This window comes from Hyaena hyaena, unplaced genomic scaffold (assembly GCF_003009895.1).
Source record: "Hyaena hyaena isolate Hyena2069 unplaced genomic scaffold, ASM300989v1 scaffold_562, whole genome shotgun sequence".
In the NCBI taxonomy this organism is placed as follows: Eukaryota; Metazoa; Chordata; class Mammalia; order Carnivora; family Hyaenidae; genus Hyaena; species Hyaena hyaena.
Window position 1 is genome coordinate 947617 of NW_024081198.1, and position 14001 is coordinate 961617.

Sequence of the window (14001 nt, forward strand, 5' to 3'; positions counted from 1 at the left end):
TCTGCTCATTGTGTGAGCTGCATCTTGTTTCCTGCCTGGATCTCTCCCCAGTTGTACGTACTGTTGTTTCCTGCCTGGGTCTCTCCCCAGTTGTACGTACTGATTTTTGCTTCTGTTTCTAAAACCATTTTCACTTACCCTAGACCTGCAGGCAATACAGATACCTTGCTATTCATTTGTGAATTGTGTAGTCCCTGTACAGCGGATAAGGATCTAGTTCATAATTAATACCATAGGTTATTGAAGCAGATAAGGATCTAGTCCATGATTAATACCACAGGTTACTGAAACATCCAGAGAAACAGGTATGTTTCCCCACTTCTCCCCAGCAGCTCATGTTACCAAGCGTGTGTACCATTGACACTTGTGAACATGTTGCTTTTTAAAAAGGTAAAATTTCTACCAGTTAGCTTTAACGCTCTGGCTACTCAAAAACTCTTGCTGAATTTTAGACTATGTACTGTAGGCCAGGAGCTCTCAACATCTCTGCCTTGGGCATACCTGACGCCTCGTGGGCAAAATGGGATCATTCACAGTTCCGTGACCACCAACTTTTCTGCTGTGCCATAAAAGGACAAGCCAGTTAAAAATTGCTACAGTGACATTGGTATGGACCTCACACATACCGGTGGAGACCTTCAAATCTGGATGTTTACCAGGGCATATATAGGCTTCTCCGGAATCACCCTTTCATAAAAAATTGCCTATTCTAGGAAAACTGTATGCTGATCCTCAAAAAAAAAAAAAAAATTAAACCTAGAACTTACATATAATCCAACATTACATTTCTGGGTATATACCCAGAAGAAATGATCTCAGGGACTTGAACAAGTATTTATTTGCACACCCATGTTCAAGGCAGCATTATTCAGAATAGGGGCAAGGTGGAAACAACCTAAATATTCCTCAACCAATGAACAGATAAATAAAATGTGGTCTATGCATACAATGCAATATTCCTGATCCTTGAAGAGGAATGAAATCCTGACACACACACTACAACAAGGATAAACCTTGAAGACACACTTAGGTGAAATAAACGGACATGAAAGAGAAAATACATGATCCCATTTATGTAAGTTACCTGGAAGAGTCAAATTCATAGAGACAAAAGTAGAAAGATGGTTGCCAGGGGCTGAAGAAGGGGACAATGGGGACTTATTGCTTCATGGAGACAGAATGTCAGTTGGAGAAGATGAAAAAAACACCGGAGACAGATGGTGATTGATGACGGCTGTCCAGCAATGTGCATGCACTCAGTGCCACAGAACTGCGCACTTAAAATGTACAGTTAAAATGGCAGATGGTGGGGAGCCTGGGTGGCTCAGAGGGTTAAGTGTCTGACTTTGGCTCAGGGTATCATCTCACAGCTTATGAGTTTGAGCCCTGCATCGGGCTCTGTGCTGTCAGCTCATAGCCCAGAGCCTGCTTCGGATTCTGTCTCCTTCTCTCTCTGCTCCTCCTCTGCTCACATTGTCTCTCTCTCTCTCAAAAATAAACAAATATTACTTAAAAATTAAAATAAAATAAATTGGCAGATGGCTACCATGGTACATTTATTATGTTATGCATATTTAATATATTTATTTTTAAAAATTTTTTTAAAAACTTATTTATTTTGAGAGAGAGGAAGAGCAGAGGAGGGGCAGAGAAAGAGAATCTCAAGGTGACAGCACAGAGCCCAAATAAGAGGCTCAATCTCGCAAACTGTGAGTGAGATCATGACCTGAGCTGAGATCAAATCGGACTCTTAACCTACTGAGTCACCCAGGAGTCCGTGTTCTAGATATATTTACTACAATAAAAAGTTTTTAAAAATCGCTTGCTCTAGAGCCTATTTTCAAACTGAGAAATTAGGGTAATATTCAACTTGAGCTAAAGTTTTCTTTCCCACCTCTGGCTGTTTCCACAATTAAAGGTTTTTGTTCTTTAATCTTTTCCAAAAAGGAGCCTCAGAAGTGGTAAACAGAGAAAAAAAATCTCTGTTGAAATGTAGATGCCTGGCTAGGCATTTCCAGTAAAATGCTTCATTCATGAGCCTTCCCAGATCTCAATGCCTGGGATTCAAAAAAATGTCTGTCTGAGCAAAATTACAAATTCCACTCTTTCTTGACCTTCCCAGTCAACAGGAAATAGATGAAACTGTGAATGGCAATCCAAGGACCTCAAGGGGCTTGGACATCCACTTCACATACGTATCTGTCTTGGATTGTTAGCCTGAACTCAAAGTTAAATCATGCGCAGCATACTCTGTTTAAGAAGGTAGGGAGGCAAGAAAAGGGGAAGCTGATACATTTAGAAGGGCTTTCTTTTTTAATTTAAAAGTTATAAAAAAAAATGTCAGTACTTCATGGGGAGATTTCAGCTACCTGAAAACTATTAAAACAGAGTTTGAGTGCTTTGAGCAAAATGCATTTCACTCATTTTCCAGTGATAATTTTACATTGGTGCTAATATTTTATACGTTCTAAATTATTTGTAATTGCTCTTTTAAATTTTTCAAATGGATTCTACAATTAGTTTTATCAAAATCCTTATTACAGATGATTACGTTTCAATATCCAGAAAGGAAAAAGAAAAGGCATTTGATTGTTGAATGTGTGCCTTAGTTAGCTAGGGATGCCGTAACAAAGTGTAACAAAGTGCTGCTGGCTGGGTGGTCTACACAATAAAACATTTATTTTCTCACAGTTCTGGAAGCCAGAAATCTGAAATGACGATGTCAACAGTCCTCTGTCCTTGGCTTGTAGGACGACCATCCGCCCACTGTGTCTTCAAAGGGTCTGACCTCCGTACCTGTCTGTGTCCAAACTCCCTCCAGCCCTAGTACTAGAATGCATCCTAATAATCTAATTTTAACTTAACGACCTCTTTAAAGGCTCTCTCTCCAAACACAGCCCCATTCTGAGTGACTAAGGGTTAGGGTTTCAACGTGAATTTTTTGGGAGTGGAGGAGGGAATTCAGCCCATAACTTGAAACCATAAAAATATTACAAACTTGTTGATGAACATCTGAGTGATCACATAATAAAAAGGCAAAATAAATAATGTTCTCATAAAGGATTCATGTTCTTTGATGCCTAACATGCCTACCGGGCTCACAAAAGGCTCAATTAAACAAGTTTAACTTGTATTCTTTCATTCAAGAAAAGTAAGTATTGAACGCTACTGTGTGCTGTCTTCCGTGTCAGGGCTACAACGTTAATCAGACACTGTTACGGGGCTCATTATATCTTCTGTAGATTATCTACATATACTAAGAAAGTTAAGCTTGCCTAATAGAGTAAAGCCATTTTAAAACTTGGACTCAAAGATTTCAGATTTCCTAGCAATCCTCACTTTAGTATATGTGTTTCTTTTTGACAAACTTTTTAAATTTGGGGTCTTCAGTATACAGTCCGTAATAAATTCAAAATAAAAATTCAATATCCACATTGTCAAATTCTCAGTCCTTATTTTATTTGACGTACGAGTTTATTTGTTGATTCCTAACTCCTCTAAGATCCCTTTCCTCCACCCCCCAAGCTTCTCCTTCTCAGTCTTCTTTGCTGGTTCCTACTCATCTCCTGAACTCTCAACGTTTTGTCTCTACTCACTTTCCATTTATTCCCCCTGTGGGCAGATCTATCCAGCTTCAAATCCATTTATATGCTGAAGACTCCCAAATGTATTCCACCAGTCTAGACTTTTTCTTAAACACCAACATCACAAACGCAACTGTTCACTCTGCATCTCTATTTCAATGTCAACATACCCACCACCACTGATCTAAGATCACCTCTTTCTATCTGCAACTTTTCCATCTCAGCTGACTGCCATCCTTGAGGGTGTTTAGCACAAACCACTGGAATCATTTATTCTCTTTTTTCACAACTCGCGTGTGTTTGGAAATTCTGGGGTCGCTACTTTAAAAATACATCCACTACCCTACCCCCATCATGATCTACTATTTTCTCTCACCTGGACTGATGAAGTAGCCTACATGTTACACGGCAGTAAGAATGATCTTTAAACAGAAGTCACAGCACATGACAATATTACTCAACATCCTATGATGGACCTCTCCTCTCACCCCAAAATCTTCCCAGTGGCTTTCAAGGCCCTATATAGTCTCTGCCTTTTCCACACCGCTTTGATCTTATCACCTACTTCCCTCGCCCTGTTTCCTCCACTCCAGCCAAAATGATCTCCTTATTCCTCCTCTAACATGCTTGCTGACTCCTGTGTCAGGGCTTTTAGTTGGACTGTTCCATCTACCTGAGATGCATTTCTTCCCCACACCAGCGTGGTTAAATCCATCAGCATCTTTACGTTACGGCTCAAATTTCATGAGCCTCCTTCCCCTCACTGCCACCATATTTAAAATGTGAACTTTCTATTGGGATTCCCAATCCTCTTTGCCTTGCTTTCTGTCATGACACATACCTTATAGAAGCTTCTTGCTTACGTTTCTTATTCGTTCTCCCCACCCCTGTAACCAGAATGTAAACTTTAAGAGGAGTAAATATTTTTGAATGAATAAATTAAAAGAGTATTCTTTAAATCATGGATGGTTGAAATGGCATTCAATTCTTGGATTTTGTAATTATTTGTTAAAATGCAAGTTTTGGGGGGCCTATAATGACTCCCTACTCTCTACCTCCCTCCAAATGACATCTAATCTCAGTTCTTAGCTTTTGGTATGTCCTAGTCAAATAGGCAGCATTTCACTAAAAATATGCGAAGATCAAAACCTTGATTAAGTCAAACTGGTCTCTGTCCTTCACCCCTTCACATTAAGTGACCTCCCTGGAGATGCCCTGGATAATCACCGGTCATAGTTAAGTACATAAATCTCTTCTTACTGCCTTTCTTCCTAAAACATGTCATAAGGACTTGCTTACTTATCAAAATGTAAATTTGATCACAGATTAGCCCCTGCAATTTGGGGCAGGCTTATGACTTCTAGTTTGGGACTCAGAATTGAAATCTCTTACCCTCTCTGTAAGTGGTATCAGGTGTCTCTCACGACAGCTTGACATCAGCTGTTTTGGAACTGGCTGCTTTTCCCATTTGTACCCCCAATGTGAATAACATGTGCAGTGTAGAGACTGTATTTTAAGTCACACCGTCTTTCATATCCCTACAAATTTGGTGAGAAGCCACACTTCAGAATCATCTACCTACCACTTTGAGATGACTCCACCCAGATGACTCTGGGCCCCCAAAAGGATCAGGAACAGACCCCTGAATTTTAAGACACCTCATTCGAAACAGACCCTCCAAATATCAGGAGAATCCAATTTTCACACAATACAGTTAACACAGAGACAGAAACTTGATTTTATCTCTATAAAAGAAAATATATAACCATGACAAAGCATTTTAGTTTTCCAAATTTTCCAAATTTCACTAAATTATAATCCAATAAGCCTATAAAGTTCTTGGAAATGCATGAATTGCTTTTTTACAAGGATTATGTCTATTATAAGAAGATCATGAAGACAAATAGCCTTGAAACTACTGCATTCTTTGGATATTGGTTTTAAAGGACGCTTAAGAAAAAGGTTTTTTGTTTTCTGGTGTTTAGTTTGCTGATGCGCTCCTCTGGACTATGCTGCTCGCGTGGCGTGGCAACGCTTGTGAATAAATCCAAAGAGGTCAAATTAAGTATAACAGGAATGCTTCATTTACACTCCACAGGAGGAGAAATTTCAGGATACCATGGGGAAATACTGGCAAAGAAATAAAACTCAATCATCTATAAAAGCCCTTCTCTGTCATTTGCATTTTTAAAATGTAATCGACAACATCTCCAAAATGAACTGCCACCAAGTACGCTTTTGAGACGAGCAGAGAAGCGCTAATGATAAATGCAGCACGTATTTTGGCTCAAGGGTGCGTCGGAATAAAACTGGATTTTGAAACATTTCTGGCACTAATATTTCTAATTGAATTAAAAAGTCACAGTCAGATCAAAGGGCAAATTAGGAAAATTGCTACACAAATGTTTCACAACGTGACATAATTTTGAAAGGAAAAATTTCAAGCAATCATGGCTTGTTACTTTACTGCTACCATATGCTTCTTAAGAAATCAGGTCACCTAACTCCTCCCTGCTACCCTCGCCCCACCTCCTGCCCTGCAAATTCCACCTTTTTTGCACTCTCAGCTTGGATAGAGATAAAAAAAAAAATTAAGCTCTTACGATAAATTACCCTTAAAGGAATTAAAGGATATTTCAACAGTTTTCTAACGGACTATGAAAGAAATTAATTCAATTATGTTCCATTTTTTTATTAGTTCCCTGTGGTATCTCTAAGTGGCAATATAAAATCATAAGGTTCCACATCATATCGAGACTGTCTTTCCAAATGATCTTTCTTTGGAAAACTGTTTTCCCAACAGACAGCATTACGGACCTATGCTGTGTTCTATTCTATCATTCTTCAAGTTAGAGACAGGGTATTTCTACAGTCATGACAAACAGCGCCAGGGGCTCATAAACTCACCACTTCCTAGAGAAAAGGCGGCTGAGGGATGTGATACAACCATCAAAACCCATGAAATCACTATAAATTATAAAATGTAAGTTGTGTTTCCATGATGAACAAGCACAAATTTCCCATCAGGATGAAAAATAAAAACAAATATAAACATTCATGAGAATGTTTTTCTCACTGAGAACTCATCCATGTTCATCCCTGGGATATTTGTCCTTTTTTTTTTTTTTTTTTTTGGTCTTCCTGGCACTTCTTCCTACCACGGAAGCCAAAAAGATCGAACACCTGCTCTTGCTGAACCCTGCTGCCCGGGACGTGGGCACAACCACCTCAGCTCTGCCCGCTGATGCTCCTGGAATCATCTCGACAGAGTCGCAGGGAGTGGAGGTGGTAGGTAGAGCACCCTGCGAGGCTGGCCACCAGAACGGCAGCTCCCACAAGAGACCCCTCCTCTGGTATGATGTCAGCTTCGTGGCACCCACCTGTTCTCGGGTTGCGCCTACTTTCTCAGCTCGTTTCTCCAGTCTTGCCATCTACGGAAAGGAGTTGTTTTCAGGAAGGTCTCTGCTGCCTCAGTTTCACCCACCAAATCACATGCCCTGAGCTGGGAGCAGAGTAAAAGCTGCCCCGGAACCGGGGGGGGGGGAGGAAAGGAGGGGGTTGCAACAGCCGCCGAGTTCACAGCAGGAGCAGGAATTGCTGGTGGTGACTTTAATCTGAGATATTTACACGTGGTAAGATTTATAATATAATTAAAAATTCATTATTGCCGAATGCTCTCCATCAGCTCTTTTTCACCTATTTTATTGATTATTCATTCACGCTGGTCCAGCAACCAATTCGCAGGCTTGTAGGAGTCGGGAATTTTGTTTTCCATTTCCGCTCTCCTTCTTCTTCACTAGGGGAATGGCGTTCTGGAAGGAAATAAGCCCTCTCCTTCTGCCCAAGCCAGACAGAAGGTTTCAGGCTTGGCCACCCCGGCCCCGAGGTACTTTTTTTTTCTTAGCTATTAGGAAAAGATCTCCATTAAGCCCTCCTCTAAATCACCTCTGCAGGGGAAAGTGCCTGGCACGTAACACGATTCAATAAACGCTTTTGAATGAACCCTCCTCAAACCCTTCCGACGCTGCCTTCTTTCTAACCTTGTGGAAATGCTCCATCTCTAGACACAATTAATTGTCGTGATTTAAGAAACCATCCCATTAGCTTCTGTTTAATTACTGGAAACACTGGAGTGCATATTTAATTTAAAGGCACGGATGACATTCTCAGTAAGCATTTGAAAGCAAACTTCCTATAGCAAGCCTTAGTTTGAATTGAGTTTTTACTGCTAGGTCCTGTTCTTTGACTTCTTTGCATTACACAATTGCATGTTTTTTATATTAAAAATGGACAGACTACGACTCATTAAAAATCACAATGAGGTCAATTCATTCAACAATTACGGAGCACCTGTACACGCTGACCACTGCGATGATTGTTGTCTCTAACATACAAGATGGTTATCTCTAAAAAGATTCAATAGCAAGCAGTAATGCTATATTACCCAACACATCAAAAGAACAAGAATTCTCTGACCCACAAATAGAACCAAGAAAGCATTAAACAGAGTTTTCTTTCCTCCTACTTTCCCGGGGACCATTTAAATGAAAGTCAAATGGCAGCACAGATCAAGAATTTGGAATGCATCTTATACATCTGAATTTTAGATTTGAAGAAATGTTGAGTTTTTATCCCTCTTTCATATAATTTAAAATCTTCAAATTATTTGACCATATCAAGAAGTCACAAACCTGATATTACTGCATCATTACTGTCAACAGGAAATAGTTTCTAAGTGGTTTATGCATTAAATATTTACATCAGTTTTCTACAGATTTACCTTCTATGTCTTTTAAAGCTATTTAAATAATTATAGACAGTAGTAACACTTGCATTCACAATATCATCTATCTGTAGTTTTTTCAAAAAAAGCTTTAAAGGCCTGTAATTTTTTTGAAATGATAGTTTACCAAACAAAAGACCACACTTCTTTCTGTGTGGCTTCAATTCACAGTGGGAGGTAATTAAGAGCCCCATTCAGTCTCCATCCTTGAGCTTGCAATGACCTTGAATTAATGGTAGATCATAGCTTAACAGTCCCCAAGAATGAAATGTTATATATTCTATCCTTAAGGATGTTTGGTTAAAGGAAGGAAAACATGACTGTATATCTCTCACACTGATCTCTAAGTATGCAGACTAATTCATATGATTCTTGAACATCTTCAATAATCACCGTGGAATAGAAGAGGGTGCAATCATTTCTGAGGATTGCTTATTAATCAAGACTTGGGCACCAGTGAGTAAAACCCCAATATTCTAATGGGCTCACTTCTTAACAAACTCCAGACTCAGCAATCTATTGCTGAAGGGCCAAGTCTAGTCTGCCAACTATTTTTGTAAATAAACTTTTATTGGAACACAGTCACACCTGCTTGTGAAGGTCTTGTCTAAGGCTGCCTTTCTGCTGTAACAGCAGAGTTGACTAGTTGTAACTGTCTGGACCAAACTCTACATCATTCTCAAATTCTGAAACCATTTTGTAAAGGCTGTTGGCTCACTTTCAGCTGTGTTAATTCTTATTAAACGACAACAAAGTTTAACAGACTTGCTAAGTAACTTTAGAGAAATCTGGTGGGGAGGTTGAAGGAAAGACAGACATTTTGACATTTGAACCACAGCAGCTGAAGTCACAGCTGACACCTTCATTGGTTAATTTGGAGAAAGGACACAGAGCTCAAACATTTACCTTCATCTACAGGGGCGGAGGGGGATGGCCTACCTAATCTCTAAGCTTTTCAAGCTTCATGATTGCTTCAAATGACTCGGGTAAAGCCATATGCAAACGCAGAACACTATGAGTACACAACTGAATAATAAATGTTTCATGGCACCTGCCTAAAGTGACAGCAGGGAAGTAATACATTTTAGAAAACTGGAAACCAAGATGGCTAAAAGAGGGTACGTGGAAGTTTCTTGTACTCTTCTTGAAGCTTTTCTGTAAATTTGAAATTTTAACAAAAAGGTATAAAGACAGTTAAAACAATTTTGAGTGTTCGCACTTAAAAGGGAAAATTTCTGTTACCTTCTTCAGCAAGTGACGTTTAACATAGTAACCGTCACGGGGCACCTGGGTGGCTCAGTCGGTTAAGCATCCAACTTCCGCTCAGGTCATGATCTCACAGTTCGTGGCTTCGAGCCCCGTGTCGGGCTCTGTGCTGACTGCCAGCTCAGAGTGTGGAGCCTGTTTCAGATTCTGTGCCTCCCTCTCTCTCTGACCCTCCCCGCTCACGTTATTTCTGAGTTATGTGTCTCTCTGTTCTCAGAAATAAAACATTAAAAAAAAAATAAAAAAAAAAAAAACCATAGTAACCACCATAATGGTTTTTAAAACGTACAAACCAGGTCCACTACGTCCATGGACCCACGCAGGGCTGAGGCTGCAGGCTACCCTTATTCCAATTCTGCATCCTAAATTTCACCCTTGGAATCTGTCTTACTTTATGGAAAATGAGCTAACTAAAATTAAAGAGATCAAAAGACAGATAAGACACAAAAGCAGCTGGGGGAGAGAACAACAGTAGGAAAGAAAGGGACAGAAGGAGGAAGCAATACTGTGAATAAAAGATCCTAGTTAATCCACAAACTATATAAACACATTCTGACTGTTCACAAGTATCAGCAGACCTCTTTATCTTTTCTTTGGTAGAATAGGAAGGAAACTTACTGAGAACGCTTGACTCATACAATATATGTACATCCCATGTATTTTATATGCGCATATTCCAAGAAGAGATAGCACTTTAATTTTATAAAATACAAACATCATGCTAACTGAAAAAGTGCCTAGAGAGCCACACACATTCACACTGTTAAATATAGAAACTAACTGTAATGAGAATCATTATCTCTGGTTTCCAAGGATACCAGGATAAGCACTACTCCTAAATTGCAGTTCATTCAGCAAAGGGCACAGAGTAATTTATATTCAGGGTCATCCTCAGCTGACAGCAGATGTAAAAGTGGGACTAGGCTAAGTCACCGGGTTTATTTTATTCTATTCTGTTGCCTACTCCGGTTTCCAGTTACCACCACCCTCTGGTCCCAACCCTGGCCAATGTGTTCTAGGTGAAACTTGGAAAATCTGATTCTAAATATCAACTTCCAACAGAAGAAGAGCCCACAAAGGGCAGGGCAGGCTGAGATGTGATTAAAGCTGGGGGTGGGGGTGGGGAAGGCTGGCATTCCCATTCGCTTTGTTTATGGAGAGGAGGCTGGTTTTGTGTGTCTGTCTCCCTAGTCGCCACCTCTCCCAGTGCTCATAAAGGAGATGTACAGTTGATTTCAGCTTCCCACTCAACCAAAGCTGCCTGTCCCAGCTATTAGAGCTTACCACTCCTAACCCGCCATAGTTTCTAGAATGAAATTCACCTTCAATTTGTTCTGTCTTCTAGACTCTGCAATCTAGACTTTCAGATGATTACTATTTTTGTTTCTATAATAACAAAAATATAAAAACTACTTTCCGGCAACCTCAGAGATACTGCCTCGGCATCACTTGTTTATTGAAGGCCATTTATTGATTGCTTTCAACGTGACAGGCATCGTACTGGGCCAGACAGGCGGTGACAAGAGATGATATGAAACTTCACTTTTGATCACCGGGTAAATACAACAAGCCATGTCACTTCGGCAGTTTAAAAAGAGGGATTCTCCCTCTTAGTCAAATTTTCACTTACTAAAACGGTGACATAGATTTCATGGACACTTTAGATTTATCTTAAACTATCAGAAAGTGTATATATAAAAATCTGATGCCAATATAACTGTGACTTTTCATTTATTCTTCCCCTATTACCTATCTATCCAATATGGTAAGACCTCCCCTGCAGCACTTGAGCCAGGACGGAAGTGGCCACAAGGAGAGAGCAACTCTGCCTGCCTTCCATGCTTCCTGCTGATGGATATGAGACAGTGGATCAGGCTAAGCCTCTGAGCTTAATGTGACGATCGAGGAAAATAAGCGCCTGTTTTGATAATCAAGGCATTCCATGACTTCCCTCTTTTGCACCAGTTACAGTAATTGAAACTGTTCACTGCTTTTAAGAGGATGAACCAATGCAATACAACAAAGGTTTCTAGTAGTTATGTAACCTATCTAGTATATCTCAGACAAGCTATTTTAATATTAACAATTAATATAAAAATTAAGACATGTTTCTGAGAACTTTGTGTATTTTGGATGACTTGAATATAGCATACTTAGATATTATGTCGATAGTTTCAGTACAACCCCATCATTTTTCTTCAAAAATTTTTAAATATTTTTTTTGAGAGAGAGAGAGAGAGAAAGAGAAAGAGAGAACAGGGGAGGGGCAGAGAGAGAGAGAGAGAGAGAGAGACAATCCCAAGCAGGCTCCAGGCTCTGAGCTGTCAGCACAGAGCCCAATGTGGGGCTGGAACCCACAAACTGGGAGATCATGACCTGAGCCAAAGTCAGACGCTTAACCAACTGAGCCACCCCAGTGCCCCGCCCCCCACCTTTTAAAAAAATTTTTAAATACGTAATCCTTTTTTAAAAAGGATTCACTTCTTTTATACCGAAATAGTTTTCAAATTCCATACATAATCGTATCACATTTAAAAACCACATGAAATGGGAAGTTAGTCTCAATTGTCTTAAAAGTTATGTCAGTAATTATTTTGGTGTATTATTGTGACACCTATTTCTTCCAAGGAGCAACATTTTGAGGTAAGATGGCTTCAGACAAGATTCTATGAGTCTTGAAAGTACTGAAATGCTTGAGTTGATAAGGCTTAACCGGCCAGTATTTAACGGTTCTCTTGGTCACACCCAAGGCTAGTGCTCCGCACGGCAAAAACGTAGACACTTTCTCAGGTGAAACACCCAACACGAAAAAGCCTTCACAAGTCACTGGCAGGAAGGTCATCCTCTGTTTTAATACCTTTTCTGATAGCACAGATCAGCTTTCACAAACTCACAGCTCTCACCGTAACGTCTAAATCATGGTCTTGCGCACTGCCTGTGTCTTCGAGAATACTTTCTAACGGCTCACCTACCTTCACCTCCTTAGAACCAGGAAGTGTCCAGCCGGCAAACCCCAAATCATATTAAAAAAAGAAAAATAAAAAAGCCCCGAGTGCTGTCACAGTGTTTTAAAAGTGGATTTAAGGACCGCCGGGAAAGGAGAGCTCTGACACCCGAGGCCGAGGCCACCATCCCCCGCGCGGGTCTGGCGCAGCTCCATTCCTGGGCCCAGCCCGGAGCCCCCCAGCCTCCGGCGCAGCCTCCCCGGGCCTCACCTCTCGGCGGAGGCTGCGGGCGGCGCGGCCCCGCCGAGGCAGGGGGTGTGGCTGGGGTGGCCGCGGCTGGCGGAAGGCGGAGGGGCGGCTCGGCTGCGTACGCGGCGGAGTAGAGGTGACACCGGCGTACCCGGAGTTGTAAGCGCGAAGCGAGAGCGGCGTGCGCCCGAGGGAGGCTGCCCGGAGGCTGGCCTCGGCCGCCGAGGCGGCGCCGGGGGTGGGGGCGGGGGGCGCGCGGGGGTCCGGGCGTCCCGGGACGCTCGCGGCGTCTGCGGGGCGGGCGGGGAGGCGCACGGCAGGTCGGCGCCCGCCCTCCGGGGAGCCGCGGCGCGGGCCGGGGGGCGGCGGGGGGCGGCTCGGCTCGGCGCGCACTCACCTATGCACAGCTGGATGGCGTAGGCGTAGTAGGACCAGCCGAGCAGGAGGCTGATGAACACCACCGGGATCCAGTAGAGCACCCGCCGGCAGCGCCGCCTGACGCTGCCCGGGCCCGAGGGCGCCATCTTCCAGCCGCATCCACCTGCCCAGCTCCGCCGCCGCCGCCGCCCGCGGGCCTGGCTCCGGGGCGGGCTGGCCGCGCCCCGCGCTCCCGGCGGGACGGGCCCGGGGGCGGCGGCCGGGTGCGCTGCGGCCACTGCCGCCGCCGTGGCGCTAAGTCCCCATCGCGCAGCCCCAGGCCGGCGCCGCGGACTCCAGGCTCCTCAGCGCGGGCGGAGGCGGAGGCGGCGATCGGAGGGCGAGGAGGAGGGGGAGGGGGAGGGGGAGGAGGAGGGGGAGGGGAGGGCGCGGAGGGGGAGGATCGGAAGGAGGAGGCGGGCGCCTCCGCCCCGCCCCCGCCCGTCCCCGCCCCTGCGTCCCGCGGCCGCCTCCACCCGCCAGGCCCGCCGCGCGCTCGGGCGGCCACCTCTGCACCCCGGGGCCCCTGGCGACCCCGCGCCCCTCGCCGCTGGATCCCCCATGGGCGCCCACGGCGCACGTGAAGGTGCACACCTTGGCCCTTCCGCCTGCCCCTCGGAGCCTGGCTTCGGGGTAGCGAGGGGGTGGCGGGCGCCGCGGCTCGGGTCCGTGGCGCTGGCTCCGGACGTCGGGCGGGGGCCGAGGGTGCCCCCCAAGCCCCCCGCTGGCGCCCGCATCTCGCGGCCCGTCCGGAAGC

At 43.6% G+C, this 14001-nt stretch overlaps 1 protein-coding gene across 2 annotated transcripts in view; it reads right to left on the reverse strand.

Annotated features, from left to right (window-relative positions):
- Window positions 1-13579, reverse strand: part of ZDHHC2 (zinc finger DHHC-type palmitoyltransferase 2) — a 69351-nt gene extending 55772 nt beyond the window's left edge. The window contains exon 1 of one of the 2 annotated variants that reach the window (XM_039256306.1): window positions 13225-13579. In XM_039256306.1, the coding sequence (XP_039112237.1) occupies window positions 13225-13351 (127 nt within the window). In that variant the 5' untranslated portion in view covers window positions 13352-13579. Of the gene's footprint in view, window positions 1-12848; window positions 13001-13224 lie in introns of those variants that run through there. The other variant, XM_039256308.1, reaches the window with a different exon arrangement.
- Window positions 13580-14001: the final 422 nt, after the last annotated feature.